This window comes from Rhinopithecus bieti, unplaced genomic scaffold (genome assembly GCF_001698545.2).
Source record: "Rhinopithecus bieti isolate Rb0 unplaced genomic scaffold, ASM169854v2 scaffold_42380, whole genome shotgun sequence".
In the NCBI taxonomy this organism is placed as follows: domain Eukaryota; kingdom Metazoa; phylum Chordata; class Mammalia; order Primates; family Cercopithecidae; genus Rhinopithecus; species Rhinopithecus bieti.
In genome coordinates, this window is record NW_016818327.1 from 123,446 (window position 1) to 140,793 (window position 17,348).

The following is a 17,348-nucleotide window of genomic DNA, read 5'->3' on the forward strand; positions in this document are numbered from 1 at the left end:
AGATGAATATATATGAAGATGTCTGTTGCAGCACTGCCTGTAATGTTTAAGACTGGAAACAAACTTAAAGTCCATCATTAGAAGAGTGATTGAATAAATTATAGCACAGCCATATAAGGGGAATGTCTTACAGTCTTGAAAAGAATTACATAAATCCACGTTCTTACACATGAAAAAGTTCAAGATATAGTGTTACATAAAAGAACATGTTATAGAACAATTTGGATATCCCGTTAATTTTTAAATGAATAATAAATGTGCATTGCATTTGACCGTATGTGTGAGGGTTGGTTTCTGGGCTGTCTGTTCCAGTCTGTTGGTTTGTATATCTGTCTTTTTGCCAGGACCACACTATTTTGATTGCCATTATTTTTTAGTGGGTTTTGAAATCGGGATTTGTGATGCAGTCCACTTTGTTCTTTTTTTTTTTTTTTTTTTCATTTAAAATTGTTTTGGATATTTGGAGTCCCTAGAGATTCCTTATGAATTTTAGGGTAGATTTTCATATTTCTGCAAATGTTAGGATTTTGATGGAATTCACATTGAACCATTGGTCATTTTGCATAGTGCAAACATCTTAAATAAGGAAACATTCGGTATACATGATTGCATGCATTTTTCAAAATTCATAGTGCTCTATACTTGAGATGATTACATTTTACTGCATGTAAACTATACTGCAATAAATGATTGCAAACCTTTGAAATATATATGTGTTTAAAAGCATACATGTAAGCATGGAAATACATGTATAAGCCCACACTTGTAAGGTAGAAGTCCCTATGATCGTGATGTATTAGTGCACCCTTCATAAGCTCGTTCATTTTCATAGTTTATACAACAGTTTCTATGTTAATCACTCCCAAATCTGTATCTGGATTTGCAATAGCCTATTGCAATCAAGCACTTGAATTTCCCAAGATAAGTTCCTTTATCTTGTATAGTTTGGATCATGGTAAACGATGTGTCACCAGCCACCCATGTTACCATGAAAACTTAGTTATCTTCATCATTTTTCCCTGAGTCTTTGACTGAAGTACATTAGTATTATATAAGCCTTTTATATACTTGGGCCCTGTGTTGAACTTTTAAAATATTAAAAGCTGCTCTTCCGTAAGTATTAACTTCTGCTTAGAGTTTTCCACAAGACTGTCTTAATTGCTCATATTAATCAAGAAAGCTATTTTTAAAAACATTTGTACAGTGCTTTACATTGTTTTGTAAATCCTTTAGTGTTTTATTATTTAATTTCTATTTGTGTAATTAATAATCAGGCTCTAAGTATTTCTCTCTTGTTAAACTTAATTCCCAATTTTCAGAGGTTATTACATTATTCAATTAAAAGGAGATAATACTGTTTATTAGCAAGAGTGGGATATTGTGTCTACTTGGTACATTTTGCACATCTATTAATATACCTGTTTTACATACACATTTTCCCAATGGCTTCAGCATGGCTTTGGAGTATATGTGGCCATTATGTGGAGGACAATGACTAATAGAAAGACACCAACACATACAGGTTTCTTCAATGAAACTAAAGGATACTACAGCTCATTGGCATAAACATAGCTGCAAGAGCAGAGACACAGTTGTGTGCTTTCAGTCAGGCAAGTTTCCTGGCTCCCAGTTCTCAAGAAGGCATGCAGTTAAAAATGATATTGCTTGACACCCTTGAGGATACCATCAGACCTTTCTGATCAACTCACTATCCTGTTTTCAAGAATTTTTATTTCCTCCTGACTCATCATAATGAGTTTGGGGGAGGTGCCCATCTACCTTCTCACCAAATATGAGTCAATGAAAATAACACAGTCCTTACTAATTTTCATGAATTGAGTGAATCCAAAGTCAGTTTTTTTCAGCAAATCTCCCATAGGACAGCAGAAAGACCTTAGACCTACTTAAAGTCCAGTGCAGGAAACTTTTGGAAAGATTTTCTGCTTCCCAGGGAATATCAGAATCAATGCTACCAAATAAATACTGGATGTTTGAGTTTTGAACCAAAACTTTTATTCTATTCTTGGAAGAATCTGTTATATCATTTTAATCTTAAAATGGCTACATTTTGAGAATGATAATTTATAGTTGGATTTTTAAAAAAATTTCATCATGACAAAGCTGACAACAAGCAATGGGAAAGGATTACCTATTTAATAAATGATACTGGGGAAACTGGTTAGCCAGTTTAGTGCAGAAAATTGAAACTGCACCCCTTCTTCACACCTTATTAACAGTTAACTCAAGATGGATTAAAGATTTAAATGTAAAACCCAAAACTATAAAAACCCTAGAAGAAAATGTAGGCAATACAATTTAGGCAAAGATTTCATGATAAAATTGCCAAAAGCAATTGCAACAGAAGCAAAAATTGACAATGGCATCTAATTAAACTAACGAGCTTCTACACAGCAAAAGAAACTGTCAGCAGAGTGAACAGGGAGCCTATAGTGTGGGAGGAAATCTTTGCAATCTATCCATTCGAGAAAGGTCTAATATCCAGAATCTACAAGGAACTCAAATAAATTTACAAGGAAAAAAAAACATTAAAAAATGGGCAAAGGACATAAACAGATACTGTTCAAAAGAAGACATTCATTCAGCCAACAAACATATGAGGAAAGCTCAGTATCACTGATCGTTAGAGAAATGCAAGTTAAAACCACAGTGAGATACCATCTCACGCCAGTCAGAATGGTGATTATTAAAAAGTTAAGATACAACAGATGTTAGCAAGGTTGCAGAGAAATAGGAACACTTTTATACTGTTGATGGGAATGTAAATTAGTTCAACCATTGTGGCAGATGGTGTGGTGATTCCTCAAAGATGTAGAACCAGAAATTCCATTACCGGGTATATACCCAAAAGAATATAAATAGTTCTTTTACAAAGATACATGCCACACGTATGTTCATTGCAGCACTATTCACAATAGCAAAGACACAGAATCAACCCAAATGCTCATCAGTGATAGACTAGATAAAGAAAATGTGGTATACCATGGAATACTATACAGCCATAAAAAGGAATGAGATCATGTCCTTTGCTGGTACATGGATGAAGCTGGAAGCCATAATCCTCAGCAAACTAGTGCAAGAACAGAAAACCAAACACCATATGTTCTCACTTATAAGTGGGAGCTGAACAATGAGATCCCATGGACATAGGGAGGGGACAACACACACTGGGGCCTGTCACGGGGTGGAATGGAGGGAGGAAGAGTATTAGGAAAAATAGCTAATGCATGCTGGGCTTAATACCTAGGTGATGTGTTGATAGGTGCAGCAAACCACTATGGCGTACATTACCTATGTAACAAGTCTGCACAACCTGCACATGTACCCAGGAACTAAAAGGAAAAAAAAAATTCAGCATGAGAAATCTTAACAATTATTTGTAATTCTTTATAGGCTTTCGTTTGTATCCCTATTGCTGGATCCTTATTTAATGTTTTCTGTTATAAAATTAGTGATGCATTTGTAATTATATGTCTTTTTTTGATAATTTTAATATTTTTAATAGAGTTAATTGGTTATTTGGTGACAAATAATTTTTAAAAGCACTCACTATATTGGAAATGCAATAATTTGTAAAACGAATAGAGTTTAGCCATAACTTTCTTACATACGCCCAATAGTCAGACAATATAAAGGAAATAGATATTCGTTAGGACCACAATATATAAAATACTGAAATAAATTAAAGAATGTGTGTTTTTTCTACACGAAGAAGAAAAAAGTTTAAGATTCCAGTTATAAATATTAGAACACTGTTTAACAGAGACACCTCCTCCCTTCCCTTTTTGTTGAATAGAAAGAAGATGAAAATGTCTGTTTTCTTTGTGTTCTAACGGATGTCATAACATCTTGCAAAGCTGCAATAGTTAAAACAGGGTAACACAACTCAGGAGAGATCTGTAGACCATAAAGCTCAAAACCAAACCCAAGTTTATATAATTTTATAAATATATTTGATTTATTACTCAAATAAGTTCAGGACATGTGAAAAATTAAAACTGTCATTTCATATCGCTATAGACTTTCAGACAAGTCAAAAGTGGGCACAAGTTATATCTGGTGCTGTAGCTACTATAAGAGACCGTGGAAATATCCAGCCTGTTGAGAAGGCAGGGCAGGGGTGAGAAGGAATATATGTTACAGTATAATTATTTATTATCTAAAATCTCCTATTAGAATAGAAATTCCAAGGGATAGGGACTTTGGTTGCTCACACTAGAATGTCATCTGCCACATAAAGGTACTCCATTTTTTTTAATGAATGAAATGTACACATTCAGTTTTGTATCCTCCCTTTGTTTACTTTATATCATGCTTGGTTTTATGTTGCCATTATAGCCATCATTATAAATAGCAGCAAAATATTTCATCACATGCCCCATAATTTACATAATCGTTCCCCTAATATTTTATATTTCTCTTGCTTAAGTGTTTACTGTTATACATAATGCTGTCATGAATGTTTCTGCTTATAATCTTTTTAATACTACAATTATTTTGATAGGATAACTTCTTAGAAATAACCTTACTAGGTTAAAAGATATGAACATGTATTTTGGCTCCTGATAAAAATTTCCAGTACCCCTTATTTAATAGCAAATACATAATTAATGTCAGTTATTTCAGTTGGTATATGAATTACCCTGTGTTTCAGAGCTAGGAAGTCCTGCTGTTCTCGTAAAAGTGCTTTGTAGATTTTTATTCATTCGAACATTTACCTTGGAATTCTGAATCCTCATAAATAATACATTCAGAGAAGTGGAGAAAGGCAATTCGTTTTGAGTCAACACAAACTGACAGCAAGATAATGTATTCTTTTATCATAAAATATTGAGAAAATGGGAAGACAATAACTGGTATTAATTACTGAGAGGGTTTAAACATGCCAATTAAGTAGGAAATAAGGAGACGTCTTGGTGAATATCGAAGATAGGCCTATTTTCTTCTTTACTTTTTTCCTGCCTTTTTTTTGGGGGGGGGGGGGCCGGGTGGGGATCAGGGAGGTTTGTGTTTTAATTTATTCATTCTAGAATTTATGATTTTCTAACTGTGTCTTTTCAACTTTATTTCCCAAAGAAGAAATTATCAAATTGGTGCCAATTTATGCCTGTATCCTGGAATGTTGGGATTTATATTTTCTTTATAAGAAAGTTTCTTATTTATAGTTTCTTATAAAGAAACAATAAATCCCAACATTCCAGGATACAAGGATAAATATTTATATATAACCATTTATGCACCCCCTTAAAATTGTACATTTTTGTTGAATGTCAGTAAATGCTTTGTCTTCCGGCCTGCTACAGTCAGGATCTGCTGGTATTCTTGTGCCTCAGCTTCTCCTTTGCCTGAGAACACATTATTTAAGCCTTCTTCATTTCACAGGAGTTGGTCATTAACATTTCCTACCCTTGACTCAGAAGTCCTAAACCTTCAAAGTAGAACTTCTGGCCATAAATACAATAATGTACCCATAATGGAGATTTTTTTTTTCTTTGTGAGCACTCATGGAAAACTTACACACAAAATCTGGAAATTAAAGCCCATTTCAATTATTTTACATGATCAATATTATGCAGGCTGTGCTATCTAATCTGATGTAATAAAATAGAACTTAATAAGAAAAGGAAAAGATATATGTAGAGAGAAATTCTAAATCACACCTGTAAACAGCTGTTTTACTATTTTACTGTTTTACTATGAATAATAGTAAAAACAGCACTTGGTAAATTTATGGGGTGCTGTAGTTAAAGGGTTTAAAGCAAATTTATAGTCACAAATGCTTGCCCAGAATGGAAGAAATGCTTAAAATTAATGACCATGCATTCAACTTAAAATTTTAAACAGCAGGGTTAAAATAGATAAATTGGAATAATGTAGCAAAGAGCAGAATGTAATAAAGTAAAAAACAAACATGAAGTAGAGAGGATCATCAAAGTCAAATGACAGGAGTTTGAAAAGAACAATAAAAGTGACGAATCTCTGTCACGTTTAAAAATGGAAAAAATAAAACATTAAGAATGAAGAAAGACATAACAGATGCTATAAGGATTCAAAGATAAAAAAATTCACAACTTTGTAAAAGTACTTTTGAAAAACTTAGACGAAATAAATAACATAAAACTTAGGGCTTATCAAAATTCACTCAAGGAGAAAGAGAAAACCTGAGTAATTCTGTAGCTACAACCAATAAAGAAATTGCTTCATTAGCAAGTATCTTCCCATACAGAAATATCAGGTTTGAACAGTTTAATAGGTGAATTATAGGAACAGATAATTATCATTTTTTGACAAACTCAGATAATAAAAATATAGCACTTTTCAACTTATTCAGTAAAACCAAACATGGAGAACACAAGAAAGTAAATCTACAGGCTAGTCGCAATAATGGGCGTTATATAAAAGGCTGAACAAAGTATTAGCCTACTCATTCTAGTATTTTTTTAATTAAGTTTATCTCAAGAAAGGAAGACAATAGTCTATAATTACAGATTATTTCAATAAATGTAGGGAAATGTTTGATAAACTAGAGCACTCATTTCTGGATCTTTCTATATGTGCGAATATATGTATATATGCACATGTTATACATATGTATATGATATTGTTATGCATGTATTAATGTATGTTATGTGTATGATATTGTTATGTATATTATGTATGTGTTAGGATTATGTTATATATGATATTGTGATGTATGTGATATGAATGAGATATGTATATATGTATATACACACCATATCTCCATATATAATTGTGATATATTTTTTATATATTATGTATATATTATATGCATATATTACACATATACACACATATATTCTGATATATTTATGTGTGTGTCTAATAAATATGGGAATTGCTTTTAACTATAAAAGACTATCTACCAAAAACCTAGAGCAATTATCACACTTAGAGGTAAAATATTGAAAATATTCCCTTTAAGAAGAAATTCAAGGGAGTGATAAATATAAAATTCAGGATGCTAGCTACTTCAGAGTAGTGAGGGTGGAGAGGAGAGGAAGATGAGACCAGGGACACACAAGGGCTTTCCTGATGTTCTAGTACATTCCGCATTTTACCTGAATGGCAGGAATGTTGGTTTTCACTTCATCATTATTCTTTAACTGAATCTCATTTTATGGACACTTTAAAAATATATCGTTGTATAAAAATATTTTAATGCATAAATGAGAAATGTGCTATAGTGATAAATATTGTAGAATAGTTTTTGAATATACTTCTCTGTGAAGGATCAAAGGTAAAAGATAGTTTTCTGGAAGTTCGTGGAACCATGAGTGAACAGTTTTTTTTCTTCCCCCGCATTCATTGTTATTTGTCTTATTCTATCCAGCAAAGTGGAATTGGAATGCATTTCAGAAGGGCCAGGTTAAAAGACAAAGCTCACTTTTCTATTTGAAGAATTGTGTATTGCAGAAGGTTGGGAATTACAAATGAACATTTAGTATAAATACTTTCAAAGGATTTTGAAACTAAAAGAAAAAATATCAATGTAGTACATAGAATTTTGGGGGGGAGAATTTTGAAAAGCAAATTCTACAGAAAATTATTAGACTGTTTCTATATGACTATCAAAAATCTTCTACTTCAGTTATAAGAAAATGTCTCCCAAGGTTATTAGTCTTCTAAATTTAACCATGTGACATTAAATTAAAAAGGGTACGTCATGAGAATTAGCTCCCAGGCTGTTAACCAGATTGCCTGACTATATTCAAGGCTTAAGATTCCATACACTAAATTGAGAATTTTTCTTTATGCCTTATTTTGGTTCTGAATCTATTTTTGTTTTCTATTTTACTGTTGCTTTATGTAAACCATCTTAATTATATGAAATGGCAAAAAGACTCTTTGCTAACCCCATTCTGGAAGTCTAAAATAGAAATTAAGCTGCTTTTCTTCCCTAATTGAATCTTCTCTTCCCTCTGGCATATGATGTTTCAAAAAAACAGACTTCATCTAGATACTAGTTTCTTCAGTCATTGAAATGGTCTCTGCTTTACTGTACACATTTATAAATGCTGTAATAGGAGAGGAAGGCAATCACAATTTTTTGTTCAATTTTTATTACACTTGCTTTACTGAGTTTTCTGTATGTTGTAAGCCCTCTGAATGAGATTTATAAAATAAAATATAGACAGCTTCATGAAAATGGTGAATTGTTTTGTTTTTTCAAGACAGCATAAGAAAATTGATATTTATTTGTTGCTTTATTTTTAACATGAATCTGTATTTTGTTAAATCTCATTTTTTTCTCTTCTGTGGTATTTTACTCAATGGCATCTTCTTCATGCTGTGCTGAGTCTCATTGCATCTGATCTCACAGAATTGTGAGAAATATTGATAAGTTTTTTTAATATCAGGTGTGTGCCAGTNTTTTTTGTTCAATTTTATTACACTTGCTTTACTGAGTTTTCTGTATGTTGTAAGCCCTCTGAATGAGATTTATAAAATAAAATATAGACAGCTTCATGAAAATGGTGAATTGTTTTGTTTTTTCAAGACAGCATAAGAAAATTGATATTTATTTGTTGCTTTATTTTAACATGAATCTGTATTTTGTTAAATCTCATTTTTTTCTCTTCTGTGGTATTTTACTCAATGGCATCTTCTTCATGCTGTGCTGAGTCTCATTGCATCTGATCTCACAGAATTGTGAGAAATATTGATAAGTTTTTTTAATATCAGGTGTGTGCCAGTTGGTTTGTAAATCAGCTAGAATGAACTGGTCTGCAGTAAAGACAAGATGCTGTTAATTAAAAGACAAGCCAAGAAAACATGTTATTTTGTTGTGATGATTTTAAAAGCCAGATATCAACAGACTTATTCCCTTCCTAAGAGAATGTAGTGTGAAATTAACTACAAAACATTCAGATTCTTATGATGCATATTTCTTTCTTTTTGACAGGAGCTTTAAAAGTCATATAAAGTAATAGATCTGAGATAATTATGCTTACTTTAAAAAAAAGATAATGTTTAATAAAGGCCTGTCAAAACGAAATGGGGTAAAGTCTTTAGTATATAAAAGTCATTTTCTGAGAAACCATCTCTTATGTAAACAAACTGAGCAATTTTTCCCAGCTGCCAGTAAAAATGGTGCTATAATTTGCATTTGAATTAATAAATAGATTTCAATAGCTACAACTATATTGCTTTACCTTAACCTAAATTCTCATAACATGCTATTTTTTGTAGTCCCACATGCTAATTTTTTGAACAGCTGAGTAACTATTACAAGCTGTAAAGCTTATTGTTCTTTTCCTTCTTGACTGTGCCATCTGCTAGAAACAAAAGCAAAGATAAAAAGCTCATTGAGCACAGAAGATTCTGTATTGTTTAATTTGCCTTCTATGGAGACATATCTCCTTGGGGAAAAAAATTAATACTGCATTTTAAGAAACATTTTTGTTGCTTCATTACAGATGGGGGACTCAAGGAGATTTCACCACCACCCATCCTCGGCCTGTGGTCAAAGTGAAACTCTTCACAGAAAGCACTGGAGTTCTGGCCCTGGAAGATAAAGAACTGGGAAGGGTGAGTTGTGGTCAGCCTGTGTGTCCAGGGTAGAACAGTTTTAACTTCTTTAGATTCATCATTAAGGTAGACCAGTATGCAGTATGTGAACTTTATGTTCATAAATTACATAAAATCGTTTGTTATTTCCCACAAGCCCAGTTTACACCTCTAATTTGTTAAATCTAATTGTCTGTAACACATAAAGTATTGTGATAGGATTTGGTTGTGTAAGGGGTAAATACAAATTCCTTGCCACCAACTCGGTCATTCTCACACGTGTGCTCCACTGGCCATTGAATGTGAATGGTGCTGGCCACCTTCAAAGGGTAATTCTTATGTAATGTATTTCTGTCCCTGAGTTCAAAGGATTTTTGTCTCTGGGTTCAAAGCAGATTGAAGTCATCTGCTCTTCATGTTCATTGTGATTAATCACAGAACATCTCCAAAGTGCATCTATCTCTTTTATCTTGTCCATTTTCCCCATGAAAAGGCCTTTCTCTCACACCTTTTAACATTAAATTGTTCTTTTCCTATAGTCACCTCTTCATACCTAGAATGTATTTACCTTCTAATCTCAATATACTCTTACTATACTCAGCTTGTGCTGACAGTAAAAACATTAACATTAGGTAAATCTGTGTGAAAGGTCATCCTCAGACTTAAAATGAAGTAGGTGTTCTGATTGAGTAGGCTATATAAAGATGTCTTCTGTAATGTGAATTTTTTTAATGTTTGTTTACTTTTATTTTTATTTTTTTTGAAACAGAGTCTTGCTCTGTTGCCTAGGCTGGAGTGCAGTGGCACAACCTCAGCTCATTGCAACTCACCTACGAGATTCAAGCAATTCGCGTACCTCAGACTCCCAAGTAGCTGAGACCACAGGCACATGCCACCTTGCCTGGCTAAATTGTGTATTTTTAGTAGAGACAGGGTTTCACCATCTTGGCCAGGCTGGTCTTGAACTCCTGGCCTCAAGTGATCCACTTGCCTCAGCCTCCCAAAATGCTGGGATTACAAGCATGAACCACCACACTCACTCTCTGTAATGTGAATCTCTTATCCAGACCTGAAGACTATATTCAGAGATATTTTCCAGAAAATAAAACCTTCAGAAGTCTTACTTGAAAATTTCTGGTATTAATGGACTGCTTGTACAGTGCTAGATGCAAAAAGATGCTAGGATCGTTCTGTATACTAGAATTCTTTTAAAAAACTGAAGTCAGGATTTCTATTAGTTTCAGAACCTCTTCTTCTACCTTCTTTATACTCTCGGAATTTTTCTATTTCTAGGGATTTTGCAAGTCTATTATCTACGCTCCAGAGATTTTGAGTCTGCATTCATAATCCAGATTTCCTCTTCCGTTTTCTTGATATGTGTATTTGTTAATACCTAAGAGAGCTGTGTTACTGCTCATTCAGTCATGTGCTTATGAATTTGTGCATTTGTCTTCATTGAACAAAGGTGTACAAGTAGCATAATCTAATACAAGAGCTTTGGAGACAGCATATGGTCTTTTTATTAATCAGAGTTTTTCATTTAAACTATTATATTTTAAAGGTAAAATTAATGTTACTTTTCTTATTGTAACTATATCTCACTGTTTAACAGCAGCCATTTTAAGTCTAATGCTATAAGTAACTCTTGAGCTATTTTTAATTTGTTTTTCAGCTGGCAAATAATATAGTTAAGCAGTTTCTAAATTTGATACATAAGTGACATATATATACACTTAAGTGACATATATATATATATTCGATGCAGTTTTATATCTGAGAAACCGCTTGTGCTCCCTTGCTCTCTTCATACTAGAAAGACAACTTTTCTGTCTATTGCAGGGTCTCCCAACCTTAGCACTATTGATGTTTTGAGCAGGGTAATTCTTTGTTGTCAGGTGCTTTTCTGTGTATTTTATGATGTTTTACAATATCCATAACCTCTAGTCAAATAAAAAAATGTCTCCAGATATTGCTAAATGTCTCCTGGAGGGTGGAACAAGATCAACCCTGCCTGAGAACCATTAATGTGTACTAAAGACCTCAATAGGTTCCAAGATTATAAATATCATTTGTATCTAATGACTTACAAATTATTACTGTTTTTCTTGTAGATTCAGATTTGTGTATCTAACTTCCATACGCAATATTTCCAATTGTATATTGATATCTCAAACCACATATTTTTGAAATAGAACTTATGACTTATATCCCCATAAAGCCTTCCATAGAGGCAATTATTAAATAAGCCTGTGACCTAGACATCTCCCTTATTTCTCCTTTTCTCACCCTAGCACCAGATCCATTTGCAACTTTTCTGAGCTTTTTCTGTATTCGTTCTGAATCCATCCATATATTAATATCCCCACTACCCTAATTCAAGGCACCATCATTTCACATAAAGAGTCTGTTTATTATTTTCCCATTTACCACCTTGTCCTCTCTGATTTGACTTTCACACCTCAGTCACCATGTTCTATTTAAAATTCAAAAGAAATCACAACATTCTGTCCTTAAGATATTCCAATGTCTTCCAATTTATTTGGACTAAAAATCAACCTCCTCATTATAGTGTAGCAGGCCCGACAGGAGTTCTCAGGTGTGGCCCTGCACATTAGATATGCAAATTCTCAGGTCCCACTCTAGATCTGCTGAGTCAGAAACCCTAGGGGTGCAGGGCTACCCTCTGTTTTAATAAGCCCTCCTGATGATTTTAAGACACACCAAAGTTGGAGAATCCCTGATCTACCTGAACTGACTTCTGTCTCCAAATTCATCTTCTGTTACAACCTCCTTGCCTACTGTCGTTCTTTCCTTACACCATGCTTTCTTTCTTTTCTTCAAACATTGTAGACTCATACCTGCTTTAGACTTTAGGTCTTTACATGTGTTTTAATCTGAACACACATGTGCACACACAGAATTGGAAAAAATTGGTGTTCATCTCTGGATGGTAGAGCTATTGGTTATATATATATATACACACACACACGTATATATATATATGTGCACACATTACCAATAATGTATATTGTTGGTATATGTAATGTGTGTGTGTATATATATACACACACATATTAAGTATATACAAAAGTATATGTATACTTTTCTAATTAGAACAAATAACTTCTTTTAAGTTAAAAGAAAAAGGCTTACATGATCTGACATCTGTAGATAAGGTTTTATGAATAGTATATCTGGGGAGCTTAGTTTTTAACATGAAGTTTTTTAAAATAAAAATTTCAGTAGCATTTAAATTTGAAAACGAACAGAGCACTTAAAGTAGGTTTATACCACAACAAGATACCACTGTACACCTACTAAAATGGTGAAAATACAGAAAAACTGACAATAACAAATGCTTGTAAGAATGCAGAACAGAAACTCTTACTCATTGCTGGTGGTGATGCAAAATTGTGCAGTCACTTTGGAAGACAACTTGCCAGTTTTTTGTATAAAGTTAAACATAGACTTACTATACAATCCAAAATTTGTACTCCTAGGTATTTACCAAAGGGTTTATGAAGGTTGTGTCTACACAAAAATCTGTGTGTGAATGTTTAAATAGCTTTATTCTTAATCACTAAAACTTGGAAGCAACCAAGGTGTTCTTTAGTCAGCGAGTGAATAAAACCATGGCACATCCATACAATGGAATACTATTCAATGATAGAAACAACTATTAATGCAGTGGCATAGTTGAATATAAATGCAAATGGAAGAAGTCAAACCCAAAAGATGACACATTTTATTATTCCATTCATTCTAGAAAATTATAGGGATAAACAGTAGTTGCGAGTTTGCCAGGAATTGAGCTGAGGTGGGTTGTCAGCCAGAAGGGGATACACAGGGGACTTTTAGAGTGAAGGAACTGTTCTGTATGGTACTGTGTGTTATATGCAGTATTAGCCTGTTCTCATGCTGCTGTGAAGAAATACCTAAGACTAGGTAATTTATAAAGAAAAGAGGTTTAATTGACTCAGTTCTGCACGGCTAGGGAAGCCTCAGGAAACTTACAGTCATGGTGGAAGGCACCTCTTCACAGGGTGGCAGGAGAGAGAATAAGTGCAAAAGAGGAAATGCCAGAAGCTTATAAAACTGCCAGATCAGGCGGGCACGGTGGCTCACGCCTGTAATCCCAGCATTTTGGGAGGCCAAGGCAGGGGATCACGTGAGGTCAGGAGTTCAAAACCAGACTGGCCAACATGGTGAAACCCTATCCCTACTAAAAATACAAAAAATTATCCAGGCGTGCTGGTGGGCACCTGTAATCCCAGCTACTCAGGAGGCTAAGGCAGGAGAATCACTTGAACCCGAGAGGCAGAGATTTCAGTGAGCCAAGATCGCACCACTGGGCAACAGAGCAAGACTCCATCTCAAAAAAAAAAAGAAAGAAATCAGATCTCCTGAGACCCACTCATTATCACAAGAACAGCATCAAGGAAACCACCCCTGTGATCCAGTTACCTCCACCTGGTCTCTCCCCTGACCTGTGGAAATTATGGGGATTATGGGAATTACAATTCAAGATAAGATTTGGGTGGGGACACAAAGCCTAACCATATCAGATGCATACTTGTATGTATTTGCCAAGACCTATAGAACTTTATGTTACAAAGAATGTACATTAATGTATGCACAGTAGCATGAACATACACACTTCCCTAATGTACACATCAACCAGCAGCATCAAAAGGATGCCAGCATAGAATACAGACTGAGACAGATGAAATTAGTTGTACTGTACAGGTATGACATAGCTCCACTGGAAGGGGTGATGAGAAAAGAAACAGACCTCAGTAACATAAGAGGGAAACATATGCTGCCAATACTCTCTTGATAACCAAGTGATGAAGATGACCACTACCACTGATGTCATGTAGATATCCTATGCTCTCTACTATAGTTTAAGAAGGGCCACTTTGCCCCTATGGTATTCTTGCTGCAAACCCCACCAAAACCCAGGCTAATCAACAGACAAACACAGATTGGTGACATTATACAGGATAATTGGCCAGTACTCTTCCAGACTGTCAAGATCGTAAAAAAGAAAAGTGAGAAACTGTCACAGATCAGAGGAGACTAAGGAGACATGACAACAAAATGCAATGTGCTGTCCTGGGTTGGACCTTGGAACAGAAAGAAGGCATTGATGAACAAACTTGTGAAATCCAAATAAAATCTGGAATTCAATTAATAGTAATGTGCCAATGTAAGTTTCTTGGTTTTAACAAATGTACCATGGTAATGCATGCTGTTCATTCTGAGGGAAACTGAGTATACAGGAATTCTCTATACTATCTTTGCAACTTTTCTGTAAATCTTAAATTATTCTAAAACGTAAAATGTCTATAATGTTTATTATAAACATGTATAATAAAGGCTTTTAAATATTTTATGAAATTCCTTAGCATATACTGTTTAAGAAATTAACATTTCTGTCCAGGTGCAGTACCTCATTCCTGTAATCCCAACACTTTGGGAGGCTGAGGCAGGCAGATCACCTGAGGTCAGGAGTTCAAGAACAACCTGGTCAACATGGTGAAACCCCATCTCTACTAAAAATACAAATATTATCTGGATGTGGTGGTGCACACCTGTAATCCCACCTACTTGGGAGGCTGAGGCAGGAGAATCGCTTGAACCCAGGACAGGGAGGTTGCAGTGAGCCAAGATCGCACCCCTGTACTTCAACCTGGGTGACAGAATGAGACTCCATCTTAAAAAAAAAAAAAAAAAAGGAAAACAAAAGAAAAGAAAAAGAATTGAACATTTCCTTACGTCAGTTCAATTTCTTCATTACACCAAAGAAATTTAATATTGATTCAGAAATATGTGGTATGCAGTCAATATTCAGAGTTCCCTAATTATCCCAACATGTCTATAAAAGCTGGTATTCTCCTCCCGTCTAGGATACAATCCAGGATTATACATTGCATTGGGTTTTTGTGGCTCTTTGGTCTCCTTTATTTTAGATGCCCCTACCACCTTTTTTTTTTTACTTTTATTATAATGATTTTTTAAGCATCCACATTAGTCTTATACAATGTTCTTTATTCTGGATTTGTCTTATTTTTTTCATGACTGGTTTCAGGTAAACATCTTTGGCAAGAATCCACCTACATAATGTTTTGTGCTTCTCAATGCATCTCATCAAAAGTTATGGATTGACAGTTTTTCCCAGTATTGGGGATTTTAATTAAGTATTATCACTTGGTTAAGGTGGCATCTGCCAGTTCTCTCCATCATAAAGATACTATTTTTTGTTTTGATTTTAATAAGTTATGGGGTGTTACTATAAGAGTTTCTCCAACCACCTTTCACTCAGTGTTTTAGCTAAAGATTCATGGATTTTAAAAAAATTTTGTGTGTTATAGTCTGTTATTCTTTTTTCATGATCAGATTGTATCAAAGGTGTGTGTATGCGTTTGCATACATGTGTTCCTTTACTATTTTCCTTTTCCTTTTTTAAAATTTTTCCCAACAGCACCAGTATTTTTTTTTCTTTTAAATCATGTACCTATTGGTCTTTGCTTTCTGGGACATGAAATTTTAGAGGCTCAACTGGTACTCTCCCTGCCCTAGACCTGTTATTAGCACTGGTTGTTTTTAGTGATGATGGAATTTAGAAACTAACAGTCTACATATGTATCAACACTTCTTAGTTGAGAAATATACTTTTTTTTTCTTTGAGACAGGGTCTCACTCTGTCTCCCAGGCTGGAGTACAGTGGCACAGTCGTGGCTCACTGCAGCCTCCACCTGCTAGGCTCAAGAGATCTTCTCATCTCAGTTTCCAGAGTATCTGAGGCCATAGGTGTGTGCCACCATGCTGGGCCAATTTTTAGGCTTTTTGGTAGAGACGAGGATTCACTATGTTGCCAAGGATGGTCTCAAACTCCTGAACTCAAGAAGTCCTCCCACCTCAGCCCCCCAGATTGCTTGGATTCCTGGCATGAGCCACTGTTCCCAGCCCAAGAAATAATACATTTTTTTTTAACATGTGTTTACTGCTTCTCCACGACATCAATATATTTACTCATTTTGCGTCATATAATATATACAAAATATATACAAAATAATTTCAGAAATACCATGTCAGTGCCACGACCAACAACAAACTTACATAGTAAAGATCAGCATTTTTTTTTGCCATTCGATTTGTCTTCAGAATGTATTCTAGTAAGTGTGTATGTTTGAATACTCTGTTCAAAAGTAACCCAGTGCAACATAAGATAAAATTTCTTATTTTTATTCTTACAGTGAAATCCATTTGAAGAAATTACAGGTTCAGTCATTGTGGAGATTTTTCAGAAATCAAATATTATTTAAGCTAAAGTGTTTTTGTACATAGTCCTTTTAGATATACAGTTTATATCATTTTAGAAAATGTTTGCATCTTCTTATATACCAGAATATATTCCTGGTAACTATTTAGTTTGTTGAATGGTATTCTTGAGTAGAAAGTGCATTTTGGGTATTTTACCAAAATGATTTTTTAATTTTAGAAATGTTGCTATGAAAACATTCTTTCTGACTCGCCGCCGACGACTTGTCTCGCTGCGCGCACGCCCCGCCGCCGCCCCGCAGAAATGCTTCGGTTACCCACAGTCTTTCGCCAGATAAGACCGGTGTCCAGGGTACTGGCTCCTCATCTCACTCGGGCTTATGCCAAAGATGTAAAATTTGGTGCAGATGCCCGAGCCTTAATGCTTCAAGGTGTAGACCTTTTAGCCGATGCTGTGGCCGTTACAATGGGGCCAAAGGGAAGAACAGTGATTATTGAGCAGAGCTGGGGAAGTCCCA

General features: G+C 34.6%; 1 protein-coding gene across 1 annotated transcript in view; it reads left to right on the plus strand.

Annotated features, from left to right (window-relative positions):
- The window catches only part of CADPS2 (calcium dependent secretion activator 2), a 366,001-nt gene that overhangs the window by 74,979 nt on the left and 273,674 nt on the right, over positions 1 to 17,348 (plus strand). Inside the window, 1 exon segment of the mRNA XM_017856925.1 lies at positions 9,456 to 9,567. Coding sequence (XP_017712414.1) covers positions 9,456 to 9,567 — 112 coding nt within the window.